At 32.2% G+C, this 27,121-nt stretch overlaps 9 protein-coding genes across 9 annotated transcripts; 6 read left to right on the forward strand and 3 right to left on the reverse strand.

The window, feature by feature from the left end:
- Positions 1-38: 38 nt before the first annotated feature.
- On the reverse strand, positions 39-3,526 carry PPL_08083 (Aminotransferase; the record flags this gene model as incomplete). Its single annotated transcript, XM_020578913.1, has 2 exons — positions 39-277; positions 352-3,526. The coding sequence occupies 2 exons, from the start codon at positions 3,524-3,526 to the stop codon at positions 39-41; spliced, it is 3,414 nt and encodes a 1,137-aa protein (XP_020430752.1).
- Positions 3,527-3,738: 212 nt separating this feature from the next.
- On the forward strand, positions 3,739-8,926 carry gaa (alpha-glucosidase; the record flags this gene model as incomplete). Its single annotated transcript, XM_020578914.1, has 7 exons — positions 3,739-3,899; positions 3,991-4,869; positions 4,958-5,151; positions 6,084-6,568; positions 6,652-7,125; positions 7,202-7,396; positions 7,463-8,926. The coding sequence occupies 7 exons, from the start codon at positions 3,739-3,741 to the stop codon at positions 8,924-8,926; spliced, it is 3,852 nt and encodes a 1,283-aa protein (XP_020430753.1).
- Positions 8,927-9,358: 432 nt separating this feature from the next.
- On the forward strand, positions 9,359-12,171 carry PPL_08085 (alpha-glucosidase; the record flags this gene model as incomplete). The annotated part of the gene is made up of 4 exons (XM_020578915.1): positions 9,359-9,793; positions 9,867-10,337; positions 10,414-10,612; positions 10,706-12,171. The coding sequence occupies 4 exons, from the start codon at positions 9,359-9,361 to the stop codon at positions 12,169-12,171; spliced, it is 2,571 nt and encodes an 856-aa protein (XP_020430754.1).
- A 339-nt stretch (positions 12,172-12,510) lies between these two features.
- PPL_08086 (histone H2B domain-containing protein) lies at positions 12,511-13,264 on the forward strand (the record flags this gene model as incomplete). The annotated part of the gene is made up of 2 exons (XM_020578916.1): positions 12,511-13,014; positions 13,091-13,264. 2 exons carry the CDS (start codon positions 12,511-12,513, stop codon positions 13,262-13,264), a joined length of 678 nt encoding a protein of 225 aa, XP_020430755.1.
- A 117-nt stretch (positions 13,265-13,381) lies between these two features.
- Positions 13,382-16,360, forward strand: PPL_08087 (uncharacterized protein; the record flags this gene model as incomplete). The annotated part of the gene is made up of 4 exons (XM_020578917.1): positions 13,382-13,495; positions 13,564-14,000; positions 14,062-14,547; positions 14,653-16,360. The coding sequence occupies 4 exons, from the start codon at positions 13,382-13,384 to the stop codon at positions 16,358-16,360; spliced, it is 2,745 nt and encodes a 914-aa protein (XP_020430756.1).
- A 65-nt stretch (positions 16,361-16,425) lies between these two features.
- Positions 16,426-20,867, reverse strand: PPL_08088 (uncharacterized protein; the record flags this gene model as incomplete). Its single annotated transcript, XM_020578918.1, has 12 exons — positions 16,426-16,570; positions 16,647-16,857; positions 16,940-17,108; positions 17,176-17,515; positions 17,614-17,953; positions 18,233-18,602; positions 18,776-19,072; positions 19,125-19,315; positions 19,590-19,608; positions 19,920-20,025; positions 20,275-20,550; positions 20,707-20,867. The coding sequence occupies 12 exons, from the start codon at positions 20,865-20,867 to the stop codon at positions 16,426-16,428; spliced, it is 2,625 nt and encodes an 874-aa protein (XP_020430757.1).
- An 853-nt stretch (positions 20,868-21,720) lies between these two features.
- PPL_08089 (Hsp70 family protein) lies at positions 21,721-23,661 on the forward strand (the record flags this gene model as incomplete). The annotated part of the gene is made up of 5 exons (XM_020578919.1): positions 21,721-22,252; positions 22,323-22,442; positions 22,502-22,572; positions 22,663-23,094; positions 23,155-23,661. 5 exons carry the CDS (start codon positions 21,721-21,723, stop codon positions 23,659-23,661), a joined length of 1,662 nt encoding a protein of 553 aa, XP_020430758.1.
- A 336-nt stretch (positions 23,662-23,997) lies between these two features.
- rpl37A (eL43 family ribosomal protein) lies at positions 23,998-24,471 on the reverse strand (the record flags this gene model as incomplete). The annotated part of the gene is made up of 4 exons (XM_020578920.1): positions 23,998-24,141; positions 24,199-24,254; positions 24,315-24,387; positions 24,469-24,471. The coding sequence occupies 4 exons, from the start codon at positions 24,469-24,471 to the stop codon at positions 23,998-24,000; spliced, it is 276 nt and encodes a 91-aa protein (XP_020430759.1).
- Positions 24,472-25,028: 557 nt separating this feature from the next.
- On the forward strand, positions 25,029-27,035 carry gbqA (G-protein alpha subunit family protein; the record flags this gene model as incomplete). Its single annotated transcript, XM_020578921.1, has 3 exons — positions 25,029-25,471; positions 25,569-26,240; positions 26,324-27,035. The coding sequence occupies 3 exons, from the start codon at positions 25,029-25,031 to the stop codon at positions 27,033-27,035; spliced, it is 1,827 nt and encodes a 608-aa protein (XP_020430760.1).
- Positions 27,036-27,121: the final 86 nt, after the last annotated feature.

The raw sequence follows: 27,121 nt of genomic DNA on the forward strand, positions 1-27,121 counted from the left end.
ATAAAACAAACATTTGTCAGTCATGACGTGTCCACTAATCAATGATCTGATTCTTTTATTTGTTTATCTTGTTCATTTGTAAAAGATTGTACGTCTAAACCTTCTTTGTAGTTGTTTACACTTCTTCCTGAAATTCTATCGGTCTTGTCAACGGAAATCAATGATTGTATGGTTGCAAAGATACTGTGATGTATCATGGGGTTGACATTCTCCTGGCTAGCAAGTAACAATTTGATTCTTTGTCTTTCTTTTGGTGCTGAAAAGCAAGCTGGACAATCTAATAATAATTGGTTATTGTTAGTAAGAGTAATTTGTTGATTGAGTTTGTTTAAAAAAAAAAAAACAACTTACTTTCACTTATAACAGGTAATGCCATTAGTCTTGCATATTGTCTGGTTTGTGACTCTCTTAGGTTACAGAGTGGTCGAATGATCCTAATATCGCCTTGTTCGTTCATGTAGTTGACTTTCATGCTACTGAGTTTACCGTTGTAGAATGCCGACATCACGAAACTCTCTGACAGGTCATCGAGATGCTGACCGAGTGCCAGCGTTGTAAAATTGTTCTGTCGACAGACGTTGTAGAGAATACCACGTCTCATTCTACTGCAGAATGCACAGATACTTGCACGACTACTGCCTTCTTTCATACAGACCTTGGCAGCATCCATAACTGCCTGTGAGACATAGAAGTAAGGAATGTCTAGCGATGCAAAGTAGCGTTTAAGAGGTGAGGGATCGTAGTCGTCGGACTGGGGATCGACCGTACATGCTGCAATCGTAAACTTGGCTTTTGAACGACGTCTAATGTCTATCAGTGAATGAATAAGAGTAAGACTATCTTTGCCACCGGATACACCAACCAAGATCTTATCGTTGTCGTTGATCATGTTGTATTTCAAAATGGTTTGACTAACATTGGAATGTACTTTTTTCTGTAGATTCGATTGTTCTTTCTTATTACCTTCCATTCTTGGTACAAATGATACACATTCACATGATCTACATTCTTTTGAAGATATATTTGTTGTTGCTGTTGTAGTAGTTGTATTTGTAGTTGTAGTAGTTGTAGAGTTATTTAATTTCTTATTTGGTGAAGTATGGTCGTGATAACAATTTACACATATTTTACTCTCTACTAAACTATTATCGATTATCTTTGGTTTAAGAGGACAAACCATATTCAATGAAGCATTATCTTCATCTTTAATAACATTATTATTATTATTATTATTACTATTATTACTATTATTTTGTTGATTAGATATAATTTGATGATTAATTGATTTAATTGGATATGTAAAATGATCTTTTATAATTTGATCGATATTACTACTGCTACTATTATTATTATTATTATTATTATTATTATTATTATTATCATCATTATCTTTATATATTGAATCTAATATCTCTTTTAATTGATATAGTTGTAAACTATTTGTACCAGCTACATATCTTTTGTGTGGTTTAATTATGATCTCTCTTGACAATAAGTTTGATATGATTGTTTGATTATCGGTTGTTGTTGTTGTTGTATCTAAATTAATATCTATTTGACTGTTCATCGATTGCAAAACGATTGAAACATCAGTTGGTAATGCAAACCACCTCAGATCTCTAGCATCTTCTGTCAACATAGACGACTGATCTGGTAGAATCTTTGGTTGATTCTCCAACATTTGATTCAACAACTTGTGTGCATCCCGCAAATAACTCATTCTAACCTCTATTAATCTATCCATTACTTGACAACCGTCATCTTCATTCAAACCACTTAAATCTATTGTTTTTCTTTTACTTTGATAGTTCATCATCTTCTTACTATTATTACTACTATTACTCTTATTATTATTATTATTATAGTTTATACTACTTAACCAACGACGTTCAGGCATCTTATTTAGTTTGGAACGATGTTTGAATTCACCACTTGATACTACTATGGTGTAGAGTGGCATGAACTTCCAACCATGTTGACAAATAAACTCGAGTGCACTAACTATAAACTCTACATCTTGATCGGTATGAATGTAACTGATGTTCAATCGTACCATACCAGGTCTGACAATCTCTTGTTTCTCAAAGATTGACTCTAAGAACGATGCGTTGTCTCTCTGATTCAAACCCAGTAGATTCTCAAGGTACGGTCCTGCACATGCACAACTAGCTCTTGTCTGAATACCAAACAAATCATTCAACAATGCCGATACATAGTTATGATGTAAAAACAATGATGGATCCGGTGCATATCTAACCAAGAAACTGAATATAGGAAGTTGTTGTTGTTGTTGTTGTTGTTGTTTCATCTCCAAGTTACCAAGTAATACTAAATTATTTATCTTTACAAGTCTTTCTCTAAGTTGTCTACTATGTTCGATCTCCAATTGATAGATGTTATCGACACCTATCGATTCACGATGTTGGAATACCAAACCGGCTCGTATACTTCCAACGATATCGGGTGTACCGGCTTCTTCTTTCTCTTCAAAGTTTGAGAGGTAAGTCGTTGAGTTTGACGTGACGTAGAGTACGGATCCACCTCCAGGTCGATGAGGAATGGCATTCCTCAGCAGTGTCTTCTTGATGCATAGAACACCGGGTGTTGCAACGCCACCCAAGAACTTATGCGGTGAAAAGAACAGAGCATCCTTCTTGTAGCGTGCATCGTTATGAGGATTCATATCGATTGGTACATAAGGTGCTGCTGCAGCGTAGTCCCAGAAGCTTAGCGCGTTGTACCGCTTCAAAACCTCAGTCACACCGACCGTATCTTCCATAATTCCAGAGACATTGGAGGCAGCTGAAAACGATCCAATTATCAACCTGTTTGCTCTACTGTTTCTCGCTAACAATGTTTCAAGGAATTGTATGTCCAATCCACCGCCACTTGTTGACTCTGGACAAGTTACCACCTCACAACCAGCTTCTCGCCATGGTAATATATTGGAATGATGTTCGTATGGACCGAGAATTACAAGTGGTCTATGGGTTGTTGTCGATGAGAGATGTGGAATGTCTAATATATGAATGAGTGCGTTAATCGCTGCTGTCGTACCGGAGCCAACAAAGAGTAAGACATCTTCGACGTTGCTACCACGACATCCACGCTTAACGATATCACGTGCCTCTCTACGGAATAGAGTTGTCTGAAGACCGGTTGCATCCGAGAGTGTATGTGTATTTGCATAGAGAGGAAGTACCTCGTGCATCAGGTACTCTTCTATTGAATGTAACGATCTTCCAGAAGCAGTGAAATCGCAATACGTCAACAGACGATCTCCAAAAGGTGTTACTATACAATCGCTATAGCCAACAACATCCAGTGCACTCGCCAACAATAATTCAGAAACTCTATCAGAATCTTTATTAAATATTGATGTATTTGAATAGAATCTATTTGATTCATTCTTATTTCCACTATTATCATTCTCATTGCTATTACTGCTATTTATAATTTCTTCATTTTTTTGATCTATAAAATATTCATCTATAAAATTTCTAACTCTTTTATTATCTTCTTCCATCTCTCCTCCTTCTCTTTGCACTATAATAAATAAATTAAATAAATAAAACAATCGTTCGTTTTTTGTCAAATATTATGAAATTTTAATAAATTATGGGAAATGAATATAATTATTTTTAAATCAAAACCTGAACAAACACAAATCAATAATTCAATTTCAAAGTTTGAATTTTTAATTATTAATAACTTGTAGTTATAAATAAATAAAAAGACATGTCAAATATATCAGAAATAGAAATAGATACAGATGAAGATTATAAACAATCAAAACCAACCATTGAAAAAGAACCTGTAACAAAAACTATTGTTGCTCAAGAATTAATCAGTCAACAAATATTTAAAAAGAGATCTGATTTTAATAAATCAAATAAAAAGTATAATATATATATATAATATTATTAATAATAAATTTAAAGCTTTATTTGTTAATATATAATATTAAAATTATCTTTTTGTTTTTTTTAGAGCTGAAGTAAATGAACAAGCATTAAAAACATTCTTAAATGGCGCAGTAGATTATATACATACATCACATCAATCTTTGGATTCTAGTAGAGCTTGGATTTGTTTTTGGGTGATTCATGCTCTGGATTTACTTGGTGATTTAGATAGTAGATTGAATGAACTGACTCCACGTACGATCACATTCCTCGAGAAACTTCAAAACAAGTCAAGAGGTGGTGGTTTCGCAGGTGGCATCGATCAAGAGTCACATGTAGTTTCAACGTTTGCCGCTGTGAATGCATTGTTGGCTCTAAACTCTGAACAAGCATATAAAGTGATAGATCGTGAATCAATGTATAGATTCTTACTGGCGATGAAGACCGATCACGGTTCTTTCCGTACACAAGCCGACGGTGAAGATGATTCTCGCTCGACCTACTGTGCGGTGGTCATCGCTTCGCTACTCGATATCGCAACACCGCGGTTGATGTCGGGCGTCGCAGAGTATCTCGCTGCGTGTCAGACGTATGAAGGTGGATTCGGTGGAACACCAAAGAATGAGGCACACGGTGGTTACACCTACTGTGCGGTGGCGGCACTCTCGCTACTCAAGCGGTTCGACCTCATTGACGTCGAGTCACTGCTGCGCTGGCTAGTCAATCGTCAGCCGGAATACGATGGTGGACTACAAGGTAGATCCAACAAACTAGTTGATACCTGCTATACTTTTTGGCAGGGTGCAGCATTCCCCATTGTCCAATCACACCTTGGCAGTGTCGCGCAACAAAACATCGGTAACCAACAGATCGGTAAACAGCTATTCAACCAACTCGAACTTCAAAACTATTGTCTTGTATGCTGTCAAGATAAAAGAGGTGGATTTAGTGATCATCCTGAAAAGTAAGTAAAGAAAGATTAACAAAAACAAAAGCAACACAAAACATTGTTATGTTAACTTGTTTCGTTATTATGATATTTATAAATATAGGGGTAGAGATTATTATCATACATGTTATACACTTTCAGGTTTATCGATTTCACAACATAATGATATTCATTTGGCAGTTTCATCGATTAATGACACTGTTCAAGAGATGCCAAAGTTTACAAGTGAAGATGTAACTCAGTTGGAAGGTGGATTAGTGTTGCAACCGACTCATCCAATCTACAACTTGACACTAGGTAAATGTATATCTGCAATCAAATATTTTAAATCACAACCAAAGATTGAGTGAACTGAAAACAATAACAATAACAACAACAACAGCACATAGATAATTGAATAATTAATAAATTTGTATAAAAAAATAAAATAAAACAATCCTAACTTATCAATATATATTCATATTTAATTAAATAACTTTAATAATAAACACACTAAAAGTTAATTAAATAAAAACACAAATATTGATCCTTTGTATTTTGATTTTTCGATGCACTCACACAATCAAACTCTTTCGATTTTTCCCAAATTAATTTCAAAATCATTTGAAAAAAATATCTAATAATGGGTAATTTGTGGATTCTGATGAAAACTTTTCATGTTTACAAAAAAAAAAAATAGATTTAAAAATTTTTATTTATATCATATCCCTCATTATTTTGTAACTTTTCATTTGCGGATTCAGATTAAGACAAATTGCATATATATATGCAAATCTATCGTTGTAGTCGTTTATCTATCTATTGTCTACTAGACATCAACAACTAAATAAATTGTGTGTTGATTAACAATCAATCACAACTGCAGATTCAGACTATTTAGTTCAAACATTGATATTTGCATCATCATCAAGTTAGAATATCACAACACAACAACACAACACAATTTAATATAACCACCCACTATCATATAATAATATATAATTTTATAACACAAAAATAATAATAATAACACATATGATATAAAAAATAACTATTTAAGGTTATTCGTTCTTAACAAATCAGAACCAAATCAATCAAAGTCAAAATCAAATCAAATCAAATCTTTAACTTTAAAATATTTTGAACTTGAAGAATTATAAATTTTATATATATAGAAATAATAATAATAATAAGAGTAATAACTATGAATAACAATATTAAAGTGTTGTTGTTTTTGTTATCAACAATAGTTTTATTATTGTCCATTAATGATGATGTTTTTGTTTTGGCGAAGACAACATCACGTGCCAATAATATTCATAATCACAATGGCCATAACAATGGTAATATAATATATCAAGACGGTAGTGAAACTCCGAGTGACAACTGTCCAACCTATTCACTGTCGAATCTGACACCAACCAGCTATGGATATACTGCTGCGCTCAGCCTTGTCACTCCAGGTCCATATGGCGACGATGTCAAACAACTACAACTCTATGTATATTTCCAAACACAACAGATTCTCAGAGTCAAGATTATCGATCCAGCCACACAACGCTGGGAAGTTCCATTCGTCAATCAAATGCATCATCCCACAAGAAAACCATCGCTCATCGACTACAACATAAAGTTTGCTCTCAAGAGTTTTGGATTTTCTATTACTCGTGTCTCTAATGGTGAAGTACTTTTCAACACTGCTCCACCATCCGATTGTTCAACCAATGGTTTAATTGTAAGTAGATTGCAATGTTTATTTATTTCCAAAAATAATAATGGATTTGTCTTTCTAATTTTTTTTTTCTGAAAATATTCTAGTATGAAGATCACTATTTAGAATTGACAACTAGATTCCAAACTGAAAATCCAAATTTATATGGTTTAGGTGAAAGAGTTGCACCGCTGAGATTACAAAATAATTTCACTTATACTTTGTTTGCAAAGGATCAAGGTACTCCTGTGAATTTGAATCTCTACGGTTCACATCCATTCTATATGGAGTTGAATCAAGAGAGTGGAAATGCATTTGGTGTTTTCCTCCTGAATTCCAATGCTATGGATGTAGTTATTGCACCAAAGACATTGACATACAAAGTCACTGGTGGTATTCTAGACTTTTTCTTCTTTATGGGACCATCACCAGTTGAGGTCATTCAACAATACACACAGGTCATCGGTACACCCTACATGCCATCCTATTGGTCATTGGGATGGCATCAATGTCGTTGGGGATACAAATCCGTTAACGAATCGAAAGAAGTTGTATTAAATTATGCTAAATATGGTATTCCAGTATGTATTAGTTTTTTTAAATATTAATTAATTTGAAAATTAAAATTAACAAACTTTACACAATTATATTTAATAGTTGGAAACAATGTGGAATGATATCGATTATATGGATAGATATGAAGATTTTACATTGGATCCAGTTAATTATCCTGAATCTGAAATGACAGCATATGTCGATTGGTTACATTCAAACAATCAACATTATATCATGATTGTCGATCCTGGAATTCATACAAATGATACCTATGAACCATATTCACAATTAACAAATGTAAGTAAATTGCTTATCGATTCAAATACTTTAAAAACTAATTATATTAAACTATAATATAAACAGATTGAAGGATTTATTAAAGCAAGTGATGGAACACCATTTGTTGGAGTAGTTTGGCCAGGATCAACTATTTTCCCAGATTTCTTTAATCCAAAAACCAATATTTTCTGGAAGAATTGGCTTCAAACTTTCCAAGAAACAGTGGCATACGATGGAGTTTGGATCGATATGAATGAAGTATCTAATTTCTGTAATGGAAATTGTAATGGTGATAATGGTAAGATGTCTGGTTTCGATCCAAACAATCCACCCTATTTGCCAGGTGGAATATCATTAGACAAGCACACTATCAATCTCACAACTACCCAATATGGAAATCTATCGGTATTCGACACACATAATCTCTATGGTTATACAGAGTCGCTGGCAACAGTCGATGCCGTCATTGAAATCCTTCAGAAACGTGCGACTGTTGTTACACGTTCTACATTCCCTGGATCGGGTAACCATGCTGCTCACTGGCTAGGCGATAACAACAGCCAATACAGCGATATGTACTACTCAATTCCGGGCATTCTCAATATGAACATGTTTGGAATACCGCTGGTCGGTGCAGACATCTGTGGATTCTCTGGAAACACCACCGCAGAGTTGTGCGGTCGTTGGATGCAACTCGGTAACTTCTATCCATTCTCCAGAAATCACAATGATAAAACAGCAAACTCTCAGGAACCCTATGTATTCAACGACACTGTCACAAGTATCGCAATCGCAGCTATCCATACGAAATACACATTGTTACCATTCTACTATACCTTGTTCTATCTTTCACATGTACTCGGTGACCCTGTTGTTCGTCCATTGTTCTTTGAGTATCCAACCGACGCCAACACCTTGGCAATCGATCAACAATTCCTAGTTGGTGAATGTCTGCTTGTATCACCAGTTTTGGAAGAAGGAGCAACTACAGTCAATGCTTATTTCCCCGACGATATCTGGTATAATTATTTCACTGGTGTTTTGCAACCGGGAGGAAAGAACGTTACTCTACCGGCACCATTCGAAGTTATCAATGTTCATCTAAGAGGTGGATATATTATACCAACTCAACCAACAGCATCCTACGAGATACCAGCTGGTGGAATACCAATTACCACTGCGATTGCCAGAACTCTGCCGTATCATTTGATTGTTGCCGTCGGTGACAGTACATCGTATGGTGAGTTGTATCTTGACGACGGTATCACTGTAGATGCATTTGAGAGTGGCAACTACACACAGGTCAACTTCTTCCTCCAAGAAACACAACCACTACAATATGAATTCACATCGACCGTTACACACAACAATTATGTAACACCAAATCTCGTGGAGACAATCATCGTCTACGGATCGAATAAGGTATCACAAGTCACAATCAACGACCAGCCTTACGATTCATTTGTTTACAACACTCAAAACCAGACTCTATCCATCACCAACCTAACACTACAGATATCATCGAGTTTCATTGTAAGATGGTCATAAACCAACCATCATCCAATAATAACAAAACAAAACAAAACAAAAAATAAGAACTTAACAAAAAAAATAAATTATTAAAACATTTCTTGTATTATTATTATTATTTTAAACAAAAAATAGTTTGTGTGATGGTGAATTTTACTACTTTAAAAAAACAGATGAATCATCTTATTTGCATGATGTGCGAATTGTGTAACCTGGGTTTTGCACTGATTTTCTGAAAAAAAAAGAGGTCCCAAAGACTTTCTTGGGGGATGCAAAAACATTTTGAAAAATGCTTTGAAAATTTTTAAAGACTTTAAAGATTTTTTTTGCAAAATTTTTTTGGATTTTGTTTAATTGAAACAGTAGTTGGTTTTAAGATTGGTCTTTTTTGATGTTTTAGTTTTAGATAAAATTTATTTATATATTTATTATTAAATAATAAGTAATAGAATGAATAATAGACAACTACCAATTTTGGTAGTGTTGTTTCTATGTATTTTACAAACGATTGTATTTGCTGAAAAACAAGTTCAACAATGTCCAGGATATTCATTGTCAAACCTTCAGAGTACAAAGTACGGTTACTCTGCTCAGTTAATCATGAATACACCAGGTCCCTATGGAAATGATTTACCCGTTTTGAATCTGTTTGTCATCTTCCACACTCAACAGATCATTCAAGTCATGATTAAGGATACTCACGGCGAACGTTGGCAACCACCAGCCATTTCAAAGCTCAACTTCCCAACAAAGAAGCCATCGCTTATCGATTACAACATTCAATTCAGTCAGAGTTCATTCGGTTTCTCAATTAAACGTGTTTCAAATGGTGACGTTTTATTTAATACAACTGCACCACTTGATTGTTCAACCAATGGTTTAATTGTAAGTGGATTGATTATATATTTATCTTTAAATAATAAGTAATTAATTAGTAATCTTTATTTTATATATTTAGTTTTCAGACCGTTATTTAGAATTGACAACAACTTTTCAAGAGACTAATCCAAATATTTATGGACTCGGTGAGCGTGCTGCTCCTCTTCGTCTTCAAAATAACTTTACCTACACTATCTGGAATAAAGATCAACCGACCCCAGAGAATTTGAATGTCTACGGTTCACATCCATTCTATATGCAGTTGATGGACAATGGAAATGCAAATGGTGTCTTTTTCCTCAATTCTAATGCTATGGATATTGTCATGAGACCAAACTCACTAACCTACAAAGTCACTGGTGGTATTCTCGATTTCTTCTTTATGATGGGACCATCACCAGTCGATGTTACCCGTCAATACACCGAAATCATTGGTACCACTGCAATGCCATCATACTGGTCATTGGGATGGCATCAATGTCGTTGGGGATACAAATCTGTAAATGAATCGAAAGAAGTTGCTTTAAATTATGCTAAATATGGTATTCCAGTATGTATATATATTAATTTTTCATTATTATCAGAACTAGTTCTTATTTTATTAATCACACAATTCTTTTTTATAGTTAGAAACAATGTGGAATGATATCGATTATATGAATAAGTTTGAAGATTTTACATTGGATCCAGTTAATTATCCAGCATCTGAAATGACAGCATATGTCGATTGGTTACATTCAAACAATCAACATTATATCATGATTATCGATCCTGGAATTCATATCAATGATACCTATGAACCATATAATGATTTGATTTCCGTATGTATTTTAAATTATTTTTATTAATTGAAATCATTCTAATCTTTTTTTTTTTTTTGTTTTATTTGTCAGATTGAAGGATATATTAAAAAATCAGATGGAACACCTGCAACTGGAGTTGTATGGCCAGGTGATGTCATTTTCCCAGATTTTGGAAATATGAAGACCTATTACTTCTGGAGAACTCAATTGCAAAATTTCCATAACATCGTGCCTTTTGACGGTGTTTGGATCGATATGAATGAGATTTCCAACTTTTGCAATGGCGATTGCTCAGAGGAAAATGAGAATGGTAATACTGGACCAGTAGATAACTACGATCCAAATTATCCACCATACTTACCAGGTGGTTTCCCTTTGGACACTAAAACAATCAACATGTCCTCAGTAGTTTTCTTTAACACCTCTGTCTACAACAGTCATAGTCTCTACGGATACTCTGAGGGTTATGCAACTTCTCTCATTGTAGAACTGATGCTCCAGAAACGTCCAACCGTCATCTCACGTTCCACATTTGCTGGAAGTGGTAGTAACCATGCTCATTGGTTGGGAGACAACCAATCCACCTATCGTAGTATGTACCTCTCGATTCCGGGTATCTTGAACATGAATATGTTTGGAGTAGGTTTGGTCGGTGCCGATATTTGCGGTTTGATCGGTAACACCACTTTAGATCTCTGTGCTCGTTGGATTCAACTCGGTAACTTCTATCCATTCTCCAGAAGTCATAACAACAACGATACCATCTCCCAAGAGCCATATGTATTCGGTCCACAGGTTATCAACATCACCATCAACGCCATCAACTTGAAATACTCACTACTCCCATACTATTACACACTGTTCTACATTTCTCATGCTCAAGGAGACCCAATTGTTCGTCCATTGTTCTTTGAGTATCCAACCGATACCAACACCTATGCACTAGACACTCAATTCCTCGTTGGAACATCGATCTTAGTGTCACCAGTACTCACAGAGAATGCAACAACAGTCGACGCCTACTTCCCAGTCGATGTTTGGTACGACTATTTCAACGGTTCGCTATTGCAATCGGTTGGACAAGTCCAAACCCTCGATGCGCCACTCGATGTCATCAACGTTCATCTTCGTGGTGGTGCTATCATCCCAACTCAACCAACAAGACAATACGTTCCACCAGAAGGATCGATTCCAGTGACCACACACATCGCTCGTACATTGCCCTTCACATTGACAGTGGCACTCGCCGCCAACAACTCTGCATACGGACAGCTTTTCCTCGACGACGGTATCTCGATTTCAACCTACCAACAAGGACAATACTCACTATTGGAATTCCAAGCACAACCATCCTCTTCCTCATCGATAAGTTTACAATCATCGGTTCTGGTCAACCGTTACGACATCTCCTCACTCTTTATCAACAGAGTAGTTGTCTATGGTGCCGCTAAAACCAGTCAAGTCACAGTAAACAACAAATCATACAACAGCTTTTCATATTCAACATTAACACAATCACTTTCTATCGACAATCTTCAACTTCCACTCGACAACTACTTTAACATTGAATGGTCATCATAATCAATGATCAGTCAATAATTATAATTTTCAAATTAAAACCTTTTTTTTTTTTAATAATAGTTATTTTTTTTTTTGGTGTTATTTTTCAAGTTCAATCCCATTTAAAACAAAAATAATAACCCTTTAATCAAACATTAACATTGTTGTTTTTTTGCCTTAAAACATTCCTTTTAAATTCTTATGATTTTTTTAATTATATTTTTCTTGGTATTAGTATTTTTTATTGCACAATTTGATAAATCATTTTTAAGATTGTTCGTTTTGAGGCAAAAAAACAACAATGTTGCATTTGTTGTTCTTCAAAACCAAAATAAAAGCAATAAATTGTTTATAACAAAGATGCAAAGAAGAATAAAAAAGGATAATAATAATCTAAATTGGGAATCACAAATCATTCACAAGATTCTCAGGAATGTTACTGTTGATGTTCAGAGAATGACGATCTCTACTCAAGCAATGCGAGTGGTCGTTTCATTTGCTAGAGACCTCACATTGAAGATAGTTCATCGTGCCAAAGAGTTGATGATCATTTCAAAGAAGAGAACACTACAATTGAAAACAATGGTATCTGCTTCAAAGATCGAGTTGTCTGGTTGTGGTGAACTTCAGAAACAAGGAATACAATTCGGTATGAATGCCGTCGAATCATTCCAGACATCAAAGGATGCACACAAAGACCGATCGATGATACCAATACCGAGACTACGTGCCAGCGTTAAGCAAACAGCACTGTTTTATGCCATCGGTAAGACATCGATCGTATTCCTCGGTGGTCTCCTTGATTATCTACTTGCTGAGCTATTGGAGTCCTCTTCAAAACTAGCAAATGAATTGAAGCAACTAGTAAGTAACACACTTTATAAACATATATTTTGTAATTAATCTTTATTCAAAAACAAAACATCTGACCATGGTAAAGAGAATATCTCCAAGACATATTAATCTTAGTGTTGGAAATGATAAAGATTTTCTCTATCTATTTAGAGAGAAAACTATTGCTCAAGGTGGAGTTCTACCAAGTTGTAATGTTTCCAAACAGTTCGCACCCCAAGCATCACCATTTGAGAGTTCCCATGATTCCCAAAATTTTTAAATCTTCCGATTTTTATTATAAATCTTTTTTTCGATTTCAAAGATTTAATTAATCTAACACAACCAACCTACAAAATATCATTTTGTAACAACTTTAAACATATTTGTATATCTTACAATGAATAATAATAATAATAATATAATAGAGATATTGAATAATATCGACTATTTCAAAAGTCAACAAATAAATGAAAATTGTAAAGAAAATGAATTGATTATCAATATTTCAAAAGTATGTAATAACAATTAATATTCTTTGTTTGTTAAATGAACTGTTTAATAATAAAAAATTAATCTCAGTGGTTATATGAACACAATAAAGAAAATATATTACAACCTTATTATGTTGAGAATAAGGATGTGATTCAATTAGTATTATCTAATCTCCTAAGAGATTACACATCAGAGAGTAATAGTGGATTGTTCAAAGATTTGTATCAAGACAGTGGTATTATTGGACATCTCAAGTCATTCTGTAACATCGATGATCTTTGTTCAGTTTTACTTGAAAACCTGTTCTGCCAAAGGAATTACAAATACTTTGTTCATGACACTGAACTCTACAAACAACTAGATCTATTGTTTAATATCGTATCGATTGCACCTCACTTGGTAAACAGAGACAGTAAAATACTATCATCTAAATCAAGAGCAATGTTAATTCTCATTCATCTTCAACGAGATAATCTAAGCAATGATTATTTAAAATTGACATCACACCATCAATCAATATTAGAGTATGTTTTATATTTTTATATTAAAACTACACATTCAATCCTAACCAATTTAAATTTATAGTTATATAGTATTCTCAAGTGAAACATTTGATTCGAATATGTTCATTGACTACTTTAAGTTGTTCAATAAATATTTTGAAGTGAAAAATGGGAATGTAGATTTAGTTAAACTGTTTCTAGATAGGTTGAACAATAAGGATGATAAGATGATATTAGATAGATCTTTGTTTAGTAGATTCATTGATGACGACGAGTGGAATATTCTATCACTGTCAAAGATAGATTTAGATGCGAGAATTGAATATTGTAAATCTTTAAGTACCACACAGTTGCAGTCGGAGCAGATTGTTAGCCAGTTGGTCAAGAGCATAGATATGAGCAACCTAGAGAGTCTTGCCGTACTCTATTGTTATGTAGTGAACAAGATCAATTTGCCAACTGCCATACTCTCGTACATTGAGAATAACTTTTATTATTTTCAACCTGCAGAAGAGGCATTCAATGACATCAGACTTCAATACCAGACACAGATTGTTCAATGTCTCTGGTATATCTACAAATTTAATAATCGACCGAAATACATCGAGTTGGTCTTTGTTTTAATATGGTGCTTTGATTCTGTTCCAAAGTCGATAGTTCTATCAATCATTAGCCTCATTCCATTGTTATTTAAAAACCAATTTCTGGCAAAACATTCGATAGAACCAACTTTTTCCAACAGAATCTCTTTCTGGAAGGCAATTGCACCAGCTCTTCCTTTAGACCAATGCGAATACATCTTAAAGAAAATTGATAATATTCAGGGTCCACTTTTGGTAGAACTTGTGGATTTTATCATGTTAACGAAATTCAAGAAAGAATTGGTTGTTCATATTGCCAACAGCGGATATACGATGGAGCTAGGTCTCAAACGTTTATACTCTGTAGATAACATCGAATTTCTAGGAATCGTTTTGAATTATCAATTCACAGAGTGCTTTACTATTGAATTAATGCATTACAATGTTCAAATTATTGAAAGATTGGCTAAAGAGAAACCAGATTCTTTTAAAAATATCATTCAAAACGTAGAACATCTTCCAATTTTCAATATCATTCCTTTTCTCCACGAGTGTAAATCAATTCATAAATACTTTAATAATAATAATGTAGTAGAAACAAGTACCATCCAACTACCTTTTGTAATATTAAAGAAAATCCTTGGCATGTTAATTTTCGATAAATACTTGGAAACAAAATGGTTGATTGAACTATCTACTGTATCAAAGGATATTCATCAGTTTTGCTCCAATACCATATCGAACTTACCAATCACATCGATCGAGATCCTAAGTGAAATCAACATTGGCCATCCATACTGTCTTTTCAAGAATCCACCACTCCATATTATAGATTCCCAATTGATTTATATCCCAGAGCACCAAAGACAATTGTGCCTAGACCGTCTCGAATCTCTGACTCAAACATTTTATTTCTGTAATAATAACTCAAATGTTTATTTCAAAACGATAGAATCAAATAATCTGAGTCATGTCACCTATAGGGAGATAAGAGTGGATTCGATCACAGACAAGATTAACAGACTCTATAAAATAGGTGATGGAAGGCACAATTCATTCAATATAGATGGAGAGAATCACCACAATTATCGAGATCCTCATTTTTTCAAACAATTTCTTGACCGCCAAAACAATGACAAACTTCAATCAATTACATATATTGGATACTCTGATGTGGATAACTCCTACGATCCACTCGAGACTGCTTACGTTACTGTACTTCCATTACTACAGAGACTTCACCAATCCAAGCTTGATCTTGTTATCGACGTGGAACTTCCCAACTATATTCCAAATTTGAAATTTCCCAAAGACTTGGCACTCATAACCAAATTAAACTATTTCCACACTAACGATTTAGATCAAAAGCAACTGGAATATCCAAACCTAAAGTCAATTACATTGTCGGATTTAACGATCGGACCATTGGATGTAAACAAAATCATTGAAAATGCTCTATATATCACCAACCTAAATCTCTATTGCACAGTTGAGGAGCTAATTGAAATTCTCGAACTTCGAACTATTCACCCAAGAATTACCAAGATCACTCTCACTTTTAGAGTGGATGACTGTCTCAAATCAGTGAATCAACGCCTGCAACCTGATCTTCTGAACAGTCTTTTTGAACGCTTGTCAATGCCTGAACACCAATCGATTCGACAGATCAAATTGCAGATGGAATTCACTGATGATTTGGCATATAAGAAAGCACCAATCATCAATTCGCATAATTTAAAAGCAATCGATCTTGGAAGCTTTAAAGCATGCAGTCATTCATTAAAAAAATTCAGTCGTTAGAAGAGGAAACAGTTTTTGTTTTTTAAAAAAATGTACAATAAAATAACAATTTAATTTGAAAACCATCAAGCCATTGCCAGTAAATCTAATAGAACTGATTGTTGCTGTGATTTCTTTAGCTTTTGTTGAATATGTCTACAAAAGAAATCATCATCTCCTATTGTTGAATAAATTAATGATTTTCTATTACTCTTGCTATTTTCAAGAATTCTAAAAATAAAAAAAGTTGACATTGTCAGTTAGAGAAGTTGTTGGAATAAATAATCAATTACATATCGTTACATACCTCTTTAAAAGACTTGGTATCTTTAAAAACGATGCAGTCAATATTTTAGTTAACTCTACCACTTCTCCACCCGCAGAGTTGGTATTAATCACCGTCAGGAGAATCTCTAGCTCTTCACCTTTCACCTCATCAATCGAAGGATGATCACTTATGTTTGGTTTCAAATATTTATAATACTTTTCTAAAACACTTATTACCGACAGAAAATCCTCTAAAAAAAAGTATAATTTTAATATTAGTAATAATAATATTAATAATAATTCAATAAGCTTTTAAACTATAATAATACATACTTTCAGTCTTGTTGGTAGGCTCAACTTTTTTCTCAATCCAAAGCTTGGCAGTTTGTATGTTTCTAGATGCCATAATAGGTGATATTCCATGGTAATTGCATATTGTGTGATCAGCTCCCTTTGCTATCAGTAATTTCAATTGCTCCAACTTTCCCTCTTCAGAAGCCAACTGTAATATTATTTAAAAGTTAATTAGTAAGAATAATCTTACATAACCAAAATCCTATCATACTTACAAATATAGATGTACAACCATTATAATATCTCTTATTCAATTGTTTACTTGATATATTAGTCAAAATCTCTTTTGTAGAGGCACAGTCATTAAACTTTACAAATTTCCACAGGTTTGTTGTTCTAACTGCTATGTTTGATGGATAATTATCAATAATCAACATGTGATGCAGCTTTACCGTCTTTAATGTGTTGTTATTTGTCAAAAACTCTTGAACTGCACCCGCCACACCAAAACCTATAAAAGTACTACAATAACAATCGATATTCAAACATTCTAATGAATCCGCTACCTTCAAACATGGTTTTAAAAACAATCCATCTAATAAACCATGACTACAACTTTATATTTATAACATATCAAAGAAGAAAGATATAAGAATTAAAAAAGATTTAAAATTACAAATGATATTTATATTGTTTTAATAGCTATTACTTACGCAATATTTAATTTCTTTAATCCTTGATAACCAAATAACTTTACAAGCATTCTATTGGAATAACTTGACTGTGAAACGTTCAAGTTCTTTAAGTTTCCTAAATATTTCAAAAACTGTGCAAGATCTTCGTCGCCAAGTGGACATTTACAAAGAGAGAGTGTTTGAATCGACTGGCAATAAGTAACTATCATGTTTACCGCGCGTTTATCTACGTAGTTACAAAAAGAGAGATCCAACTTTACAATCTGACTTCCATATGATTGGATAATTCTATACAAATGATTGTTTGAAAAGTTCTTTACATTATTAAATGATAGTTCTCTCCAAAATGTACAATTCTCTGTAAAATTACTAAAAAATCTAAAAGAATTTAAAATAACATAGATTATTAATAAATTAGATAAGAAGAATAAAAAATATTATAAATATAAATGTATAATTGTATAATACCTTGAAACAAAATTAAATCTCATTAAATCTAAAACATTTAGATATGAGAATATCTTTGAAAGTATTTCATTGGGTAGATCCAGGATGGAGGTGTTCAAAGATAGGTGTTTAACTTTATCGAGTTTCATGATGTCATCGAATGACGATGATGGTAATAAAAGAGATTTACCACCTGTTGCTCTAACAGATGTTGTTGCTGTTGTTGACAAAGATGATTGGTGGTTTGATGTTGTTGAATTATGGTGTGATTTCAACTTCTTTAGTACTTCACTACCACTGCTCAACATTCCAATGCTGAATACACTATTGCTGATTGTCGAACCACTATCATTGTGATTACTGGTGATACCATTATTGAAACTCTGGTGAGAATGATCGTTACCATCGACTTCGCCAGAGGTTTCGGGCATCAAGATATCCAGTGAATTCTCTATCAGTTCCAACTTTCTCTTTTGCAACTGACTACTTACCAAAGAATCACCTCTACTAAGGTATTGCTTATCGACCACTATCGGTATTGACTCTGTCTCCATCTCCATCTGTAGTTTGTTAATCCATTTCCTTAGTAACTCTATTGAAAAGAATTCTTTCTTTATCCAATTATCTAATAATCGTAATAGCTTTGTCTGTTTTTGAAATACACATATCACCAATATTAATATTAAAATCTCTAGATGTATTAATGAATATCTATCTATCTATCTAAACATACAATATATTGTTCTGGTATTGTTTCAATGATTTTCTTTTCGTAATATAACAAAGTACTAAAAAATGAATCAGAAAACGTTTTAAATCTTTTATTGTATATATTATGATAAGATAGATTATTGTTGTTAGAACATGTTAAATCAAATTCTAAAGAGTCTTTTAAAAGACGATAATAATAATAATTTACATACATTATTTGATTTTGAATATGTGATACATCTCTTAGAATTGCATCGATGATATAGAGACAGTTCAATATCTGAAAGGGTTTACATTGGTGAAGTGTTTCATCGATTGACTTTACATAGTAATCTATAAACTAGTACGATAGTTAATCAATAAAAACAAACAAAGAAATGACTCAGTACATTTATAGGTTGATAGGTTTTTTGTGCTAAACCTTTAAAAACAAAACAACATTGACATACATTGACATTCTTTTGTACATTACTCAACAGAGACTGGGTCAAAGATCTGATTTTAGAGACTGTTATCGATTCCGAACGAATCAAAACTGTAAGTTCATCTCTCCACCCCATAACTATATATTAAACTTGTGTATATATATTCATTAAAATCAAAAACAAATAAATAGATAGATAGATTGTTGAAGTTTCCACGCTTCTATAAATTAAAAAATTCCAATAATAAGTTATTAAAAAATTTAAATTGTTTATAATTGTATCTTTATTTTTTAATTTAAATTATTTATTTTTTTTTTATTTTTTTTTTGCTACAACACTTTTTTTTTCAACTTAGAAAGAAATCATGAAGTTTGTCATTAGCTCGTTTGTTTTTCGAACTTAAACATTTACTTTCGTCTTTGATTTTTATCTATAGAAAACTTGTTTATCTTAGAATCTTTCAGATTGAGAAATATTTAATAAGTTATTAATATCACAGAGGTTTGGTGGTTGTTAAAAGAAACTCTCATTAAGAAGTTTATCATAAAAGTATTCAGATTTGATAAAGATCGTTAATTAACTAAAAGTAACAAACAAGATTTCTTTTTAAAATTCTAATTTTTACACTATAGATTATTTTATCTTGAACATAGAGGAAAGTTTTACTTCAAAACTTTAAGAATCGCATTCTAATATTCGTTGTTTTTAGAGATTGATAATGGTTGCATGATAGACTCAAACTAAAATATCAGCTTTCAATACTAGTAGAAGTTCAAATGTATCATATAACAATAATACCAGAAAACTAACAATTCCAAAGACTGTTTGGGTAAACTTCTTTACACCACTATTTAATTCAATCACTGATTGTATTAAAGATGAAGTATCTAAAGATTCAATCAACAATAAATTGGATTATGTATTTTTGATTGGAGGATTCAATCATAATCAACTTCTTCGATCTCATATTGAATACTCTCTTGTGAGAAGAATATATTTACTTTTGGTGAATCATAAACAGGATCCAAATTTAGTAGTATCTAAATAAAAAATTCAACTATAACTTTATTTGATCTTGATTACAGAAATGTTTTACATCAAAGTTTGATGGACTCCATTTAATTCTTTATTATTTTTTGATAGTGTTGATTGTTGAGTATCAATATTATGTTTGTTACCACCATTTGCCATGTGTGTTGACAGTTCATCTCGAGAAATTTTTTCCTTTTTCGATTTTGATTTTCTTTTTGATCCGAGTGGTTCACGCCATTCAGAGATTTTCTCTGGGATTAAGATTGTTTGTGTGAATGACTTGAAAATGGATGGGATAATTTCAACTTTGGTATACTCATATTCTGAATCTTTAGTAATACTATTTTTTTTTGATTCTAAGAAAACTAATGGCTCCTGGCAAAGATAGACCATCCATATTAAAGTATACATCTTTATTGATACTATATTGATTTTTTTCCTATTTTTTAAATATTAATTTATGTTGAATATAAGAATAAAAACCTATTGAACATACCATTCTTCCTCAGAATACATAGGAGAAAATGAATCGAGTAATTTTTGATTCAGAGGAACTACTAAATTATTTGTTAAAACATATAAATCTGTACTGCAAGCATTTAGATAACTCTTGTATTTATGGATTTGTGAATCCTCATCTCTTTTAAAGATCTTCATAGTATTAAACTGTTTCTCGATAGTTGAGAGATAGTTTTTAAAAAAATCTCTCATTAATTCAAAGAATCCAAGGTTGGGCAACAATTCCAAAAGGTCATCTATTTCACTGGATAGACTATTCCAATTGATTTGAATATCACTTATAATAGGTAATTCACTATTGAGTTGTGTTGATGTTTTGATTTGATAAAGTCTTGCATTTTCCTCCAATTGTCCAACTTTTGATTTTAACTCTTTAATTTCTTTTGATTTCTCAACAACTTATTTACTAATGAATTCCAAACACATATTAATCCCTGATTCCCAATCCTCTCCCTTTTCTATTTCATTTGTAGACCTTATATAAAAGTTTTTAGAATATAAATTAATAAAAGATAGTTTCTACTTTTGTTAAAATAATGATTCTTACATTTTATTTGCTCCACTTTAATATTTCTAAATCTTAGAGATAAATTAAATTAAATTTTGATTTAAAAAAAAATAAGTAAAATTTATTTTAATAAAAAAAATTAAATTAGATTTTAAAATAAAACTTGGTCATTTGATTTAACTTGGCTTAATTAATTTAAAACACTCTAAGAACTTGATGATCTAAGTCGCGAAGTAAAAAAAAACAATTTGTTTTTCAAAAAATCAATGATTCCACGATCATTTTTAAGAAAATCTAATCAGATTTTGTAGGATCAACCGCATAGTTGTTGATTTACTTAAAAATAAAGGTTTAAAATGAAAAAAGAAAAGAAAAAAAGAAGAATGAATAGAATTAAAATTTTAAGTTTATTTTCAACACTACTATAAATTTTAGAAAACCATTTAAAATATATTAACAAAGAATTAAGTAGTTTTCAACAAAATGCATATTAAAAAAACACATATTGTAGGACTTGACTTTGGTACTCATGGAATTGGAATCAGTCATGCCAAGTTTCCTGAAGGAGATAAAGAACTAGAGATCTTTGCAAAAACAAATTGGAATGGTAAAGAGTATGATAAGACATTGTCATTTGTTTTATTGAACAAGAATAAAAAGCTTGTAAAATTGGGATATGAAGCAAAGATATTTATTAGTGATAATGATGAAGATGATGATATTTTCCAATACTCTGATTTCAAGATTTTATTATTTGATAAAGAGAGAAGAGGAAAACCTATTCCCTCAGATAATAATAAGAATGAAACAGCATCGCTTCATCAAATTATTTCAGAGGTTCTAAAGAGTCTGATGGAAACTGCTATAAATGAATTGGATTGTAAATACCAAAACCAGGTACCACTTGAAAATATTCAATGGGTTATAACAATTCCAGCTATTTGGGACAACTATGCCAAACAAGTCATGAGAGAATGTGCAATCATGGCTGGACTTATTCATGAACATGATCAAAGTAAAATTAAATATTTTTATCTAAAATTCTTTTTCTAATCAAACAACAATTTAAGATTCATTAATATTAGCGTATGAACCAGAAGCAGCTGCTTTGGAATGTATTTATGGGAACAAAGGAATGTATAATTTCAAGGAGGGTGACAAGATTTTGGTTGTTGATATTGGTGGTGGAACTGCTGATTTCGTTGGTAAATATTAAAATATTCTATTTACTTACTATTAAAATTAAACTAATTTTGTCTTTTAGTATTACAAATAGATAATAAAGAGCTAAAGCAAATTGTTGCACCTTTTGGGTCAAATTGGGGTGGTAAATATGTATGTTATTTGGAAATTAAATATTTCTTTAAACATTTTATTAATTTGAAAGTTTTCTCTAGGTAAATGACTATTTTATCAGGTTTTTAGGAATCTTTGGTTGGAAAAGATATTGTTGATAAATATAAAGTGACTCCAAACTTTATTGAATTTATCGATAGATTTGAAGATATTAAGAAATCAATTGATTCTGAATCAAACTCAAAAGCGATATTCTTAGACCCTAAACTAGTATTTGATATGGATGAAAATACTTTCAAAACTAAAATATCAATTTTCAATACTAATAGAAGTTCAAATGTATCATATAACAATAATACCAGAAAACTAACAATTCCAAAGACTGTTTGGATAAACTTCTTTACACCACTATTTAATTCAATCACTGATTGTATTAAAGATGAAGTATCTAAAGATTCAATCAACAATAAATTGGATTTTGTATTTTTGATTGGAGGATTCAATCATAATCAACTTCTTCGATCCCATATTGAAAAGGAACTTAGTTATACAAATGCCAAAGTATGTATTCTATTTTATATTCTCATTATCTTTGCGCACCAATACTAACTAACTTTATAGATTATCAGCTACGTTAGACCAGTCTTGGCAGTGTGTATCGGTTCAGTTCGATTTGGATACAATCCCAAAGTTATCACAACACGTTGTCAACCAATAACCCTTGGCATTGCTACCTCAGTAAAATATGATTCCGATGTTCATAAACTTTCAGATATTGTCGAATTCGACGGTAAATTATATTATCAGAAGTCCTTTACTAAATTTGTTGAGTATCAAGATTCCACAAACATCGACGAAGAGTGGACAAATGAATTCCCACCACTGACAGAGAAAGTAGAAAACTCTTTGATATCTGTCTATGGAGGTAAACGAAAAAATATTAAATCCACTGTCGAAAATGGTGTTGAACATATTGGTGACCTCGTTGTTGGAATTGATATGTCCGTTCCATACTCTGAAAGAAAAACTATGGTATCAATGAAACTTGGATTAACAGAGATCACAGTTACCGCCAAATGCAAGACAACCGGTAAGACTGTTAAATCAGTCTTTAAATTTAAAGCATAAATATAAATAAACTTTACAATTTAATCGAATCAATACTCTCATTACTATTCCTTTTTCTATTCTATATGCTATCCAAAACACTATTCGTTTCTTTTATGATATATAGTAATACTTTTATACTTATAAGTCATATATTTATGAAAAATAAAAAAGTGAGAAACGAATGATAAATTTTGTATAGTTGTCTCACACGTATTGGAACAAAAACTTAAAAGATGAACTTAACCAACCTAACCTGTTATCTAAACTTTTGATCCAAGTAGTATAAAGATAATTGTTTTTTTTTTTTTAAAATTTTGTTTATTTCCACACTCTTATTATAGACCAATGACGTGTTTAAGCGTTGAGCTCTCTCAAACGACGGATGGTTGATCTGACGGTGGCACCAGCGGCAGTGGACATGGTCCAAGCTCCACCAGCCAAAGTCTTTCTGCAACCGTTGCATTTCCAGATACCGACTGAGGTTCTTCTGACAGCATCCTGTATAAATTTGTTAGTAAACTATAGATTCTTTCATTCTTATCAGAGATCTCTTACCTTTCCACAGAATGAACAAGTGTATGTGGAATGTTGGGTGATTTCCATCTTTTTAACTGTTATGATTGGTTTATGTTAGAACTATACTATACAATCATCTAAAAACTAATAATTACCTTGCTTTCTCAAGGAAGCACCATAACGGGTACCGTACTTTCCGACAATTCCGACTTTCTTAGTTCTCTTGGCCTATAATGTAGAAGTAGTAGAGTAGAGGTCTGTGTTAAACGATGAATCATAGTCTTGAAATCGATAGAGATAGATAAATACCATTGTGATGAGTGTGTATGAGTTTAACCTGGCTTGTCAAAAGTATTATGAATCAAAGTCGAGGTAGCGGTGTGTGAGTGTGCAGCACAGTCAGTATCCAGTGAGTGAGCAGTCGTCACGTGGGTTCACTCACAATCCACACTAAAAAAATTCAAATTTCAAATTTAATTCAAAAAAATAAAAATTTAGTTTTCAAGCAGAAGTTCGTTAATCACGCTTAATCTGTTTTTTTTTAGAAATTAAGATGTGTTTTATTTTTGTATGAAATACTATTGGTTTTTAAAAACAACAAAATATAGTTATAAGTGTGTGTGGATTAAGATAAGGTGGGTGTGTTACATGTGACGTGAGGTATTTATACATTATGAGATAGTGTTAAACAAAACAAAGCAAAGCAAAGCAAAAATGTATACTTGTTGAGTGAGTGATTTGATCATATCACTTATTTATTGTTTAGTTAGTTTTATTAATAAAAGTTAGATATAAACATATACATATAATATAGATTTATATATTTTTAAATTAATAATTATTAGTAGAGAAAAGAGTATAATATTATAATGTCATTTATTTCTTGTTCTACTTCAACTACAGTTGGAAATAGTAATAATTTTAGTAAAAATATTATTTTTAATGAAAATAGTCATCAGAGTAGTAGTTCTCATTTAAATATGAACAGAAGCAGTAGTAATATAAGTATAGTATTGGAATCATCTTTATCTGTAAATAATATTATAAATATTGGTGCTGTTAGTAGTAATAATAATAATATTAATAGTAACGATACAACAACACAAAATAATACTGTTGACGATTTCGAATGTGAAAACGACGAATATAATGGATGTGATGACCCAGCCAGAAAAGATGAAGAAACATTGGTTGCAGATGAGAAACAATTACAGCTGCTACAGTTACGAGAGACTTTAATTGCCAGAGCAGATGCAGCTCGTATTCTATCGGATCAAAGATCAAGACTATCAGTTTCAAATGCTTGTAAAGAGTAAATGTTGTCAACATTTATTGAATTTATTTTTATTTTTGGGTTATTGATTTCTGATTCTTCTTTACATATTTAGTTTATATAATTATATAATCAGTATAGATGATCCATTAACAAGTGAATCAGCTTCACAAGGTAATCCTTATAAGAAAACCAGTGGAAGTTCGAAATCTTCCGACAGATTTTCAAAGGCGATGGAGGAGATTGTATCGAGGTCATCAAATGACATGGTTGCCTATGGACTTGGCGAATCTCGATTGGATTCCGTACTGAATAACATTAAGATTTACAGTGGTGTAAATGACTATGATAGAATGAACTATAACAATCACATGATAGATATGGCCATTCAAATACTTAGATTGTTAGTTTCCTATATATTCCAACATTACGAACCAAAACAACGTTATCTTCCACCAGAAAAGAGAAGCAATCCAAAGAAACCAACGTTCTCATTAAATAATAATAGTAGCGGTGGCGGTAGCAGCAATAGTATTTTAATTAACAATCAGTCGATATGTAATGATAGTAAGGATAGTATCAATTTAAATACAGTTTTAAAAGGCACTAAAATATCGGATCAATTCAATTCAAAGAAACAAGAGATACTAGCAAAGTTGATTAGAATCAAGAACGATCCTTATGGACAACGTCCTATTCCACCACTACTATTGGCAGAGTTAAAAGTACTATGGACAGATCCAGTCATTCAAGAGCTATACAAAGCATATCGTCCTAATTTCATTAAATCTTATCAAATTTTAATAGAGTAAATATTTATTATTGATAAAGTTATGTTTAAGATATGTTATTAATCATGATTATTATTATTATTATTATTATTATTATTAGTAAATATTCAGTTATGGATAGAGTATTTGGAAGTGATTTAAAGTTATTGGATGATAATGAAATTTTACAATTGGTTGAATATCCAATTAATCAGATTCCAGAGTATATTATTTCTGGTGATATTAGGATAACCGATGTATCTTCGATCAATGTGAGAAAGATGGATAGACGATGGATGAAGACATTCTCTGATGTAAAGGCATTTATATGGTGTTGCTCTCTGGCTACTTTCGATGAGATCGCTGTCAATCCGATATTTGTTAGAACGAAATCGACAACGTCGGTCGCATCGATCACACCCCAAAAGTCATCAAAGCGATTCTCAAACTCGATGTCCTCGATGTCATTCACCTACTACAACAACGAACAACCAACACCAATGGTCAACAGTCTCCACCAGAGCATACAGATCTTCCGTACACTCTCACAGCACACTCATACACCCTCGATCATATTCTTCACCGAGAAAGAGCGATTCACCGAGAAGATACAATCCGGTGCCAAGTTTAAGTCACACTTTCCAGATTACACCGGACAAGACAAGGATATCAACCAGATCATGGAGTTCATAAAGAAACAATTCAATCCACCCAACGACAGTTACAGTGCAATCTTCCACACCTCGAGTTTCGATGGAAAAGAAGATTCCAAAGTTATCACCACCGTTCTACTAAATATCGCTACCAAAGATACCGTTGATATTTTCATTTAAATAACCAATTCACAATCTTTAGTTAATAAAATTAAAACTATAGTTAGTTAGCTAGTTTTGTTTATTTTTATAATATTAAATAATTT

Source organism: Heterostelium album, assembly GCF_000004825.1.
Source record: "Heterostelium album PN500 unplaced genomic scaffold PPL_scaffold8, whole genome shotgun sequence".
Lineage (NCBI taxonomy): Eukaryota > Evosea > Eumycetozoa > Acytosteliales > Acytosteliaceae > Heterostelium > Heterostelium album.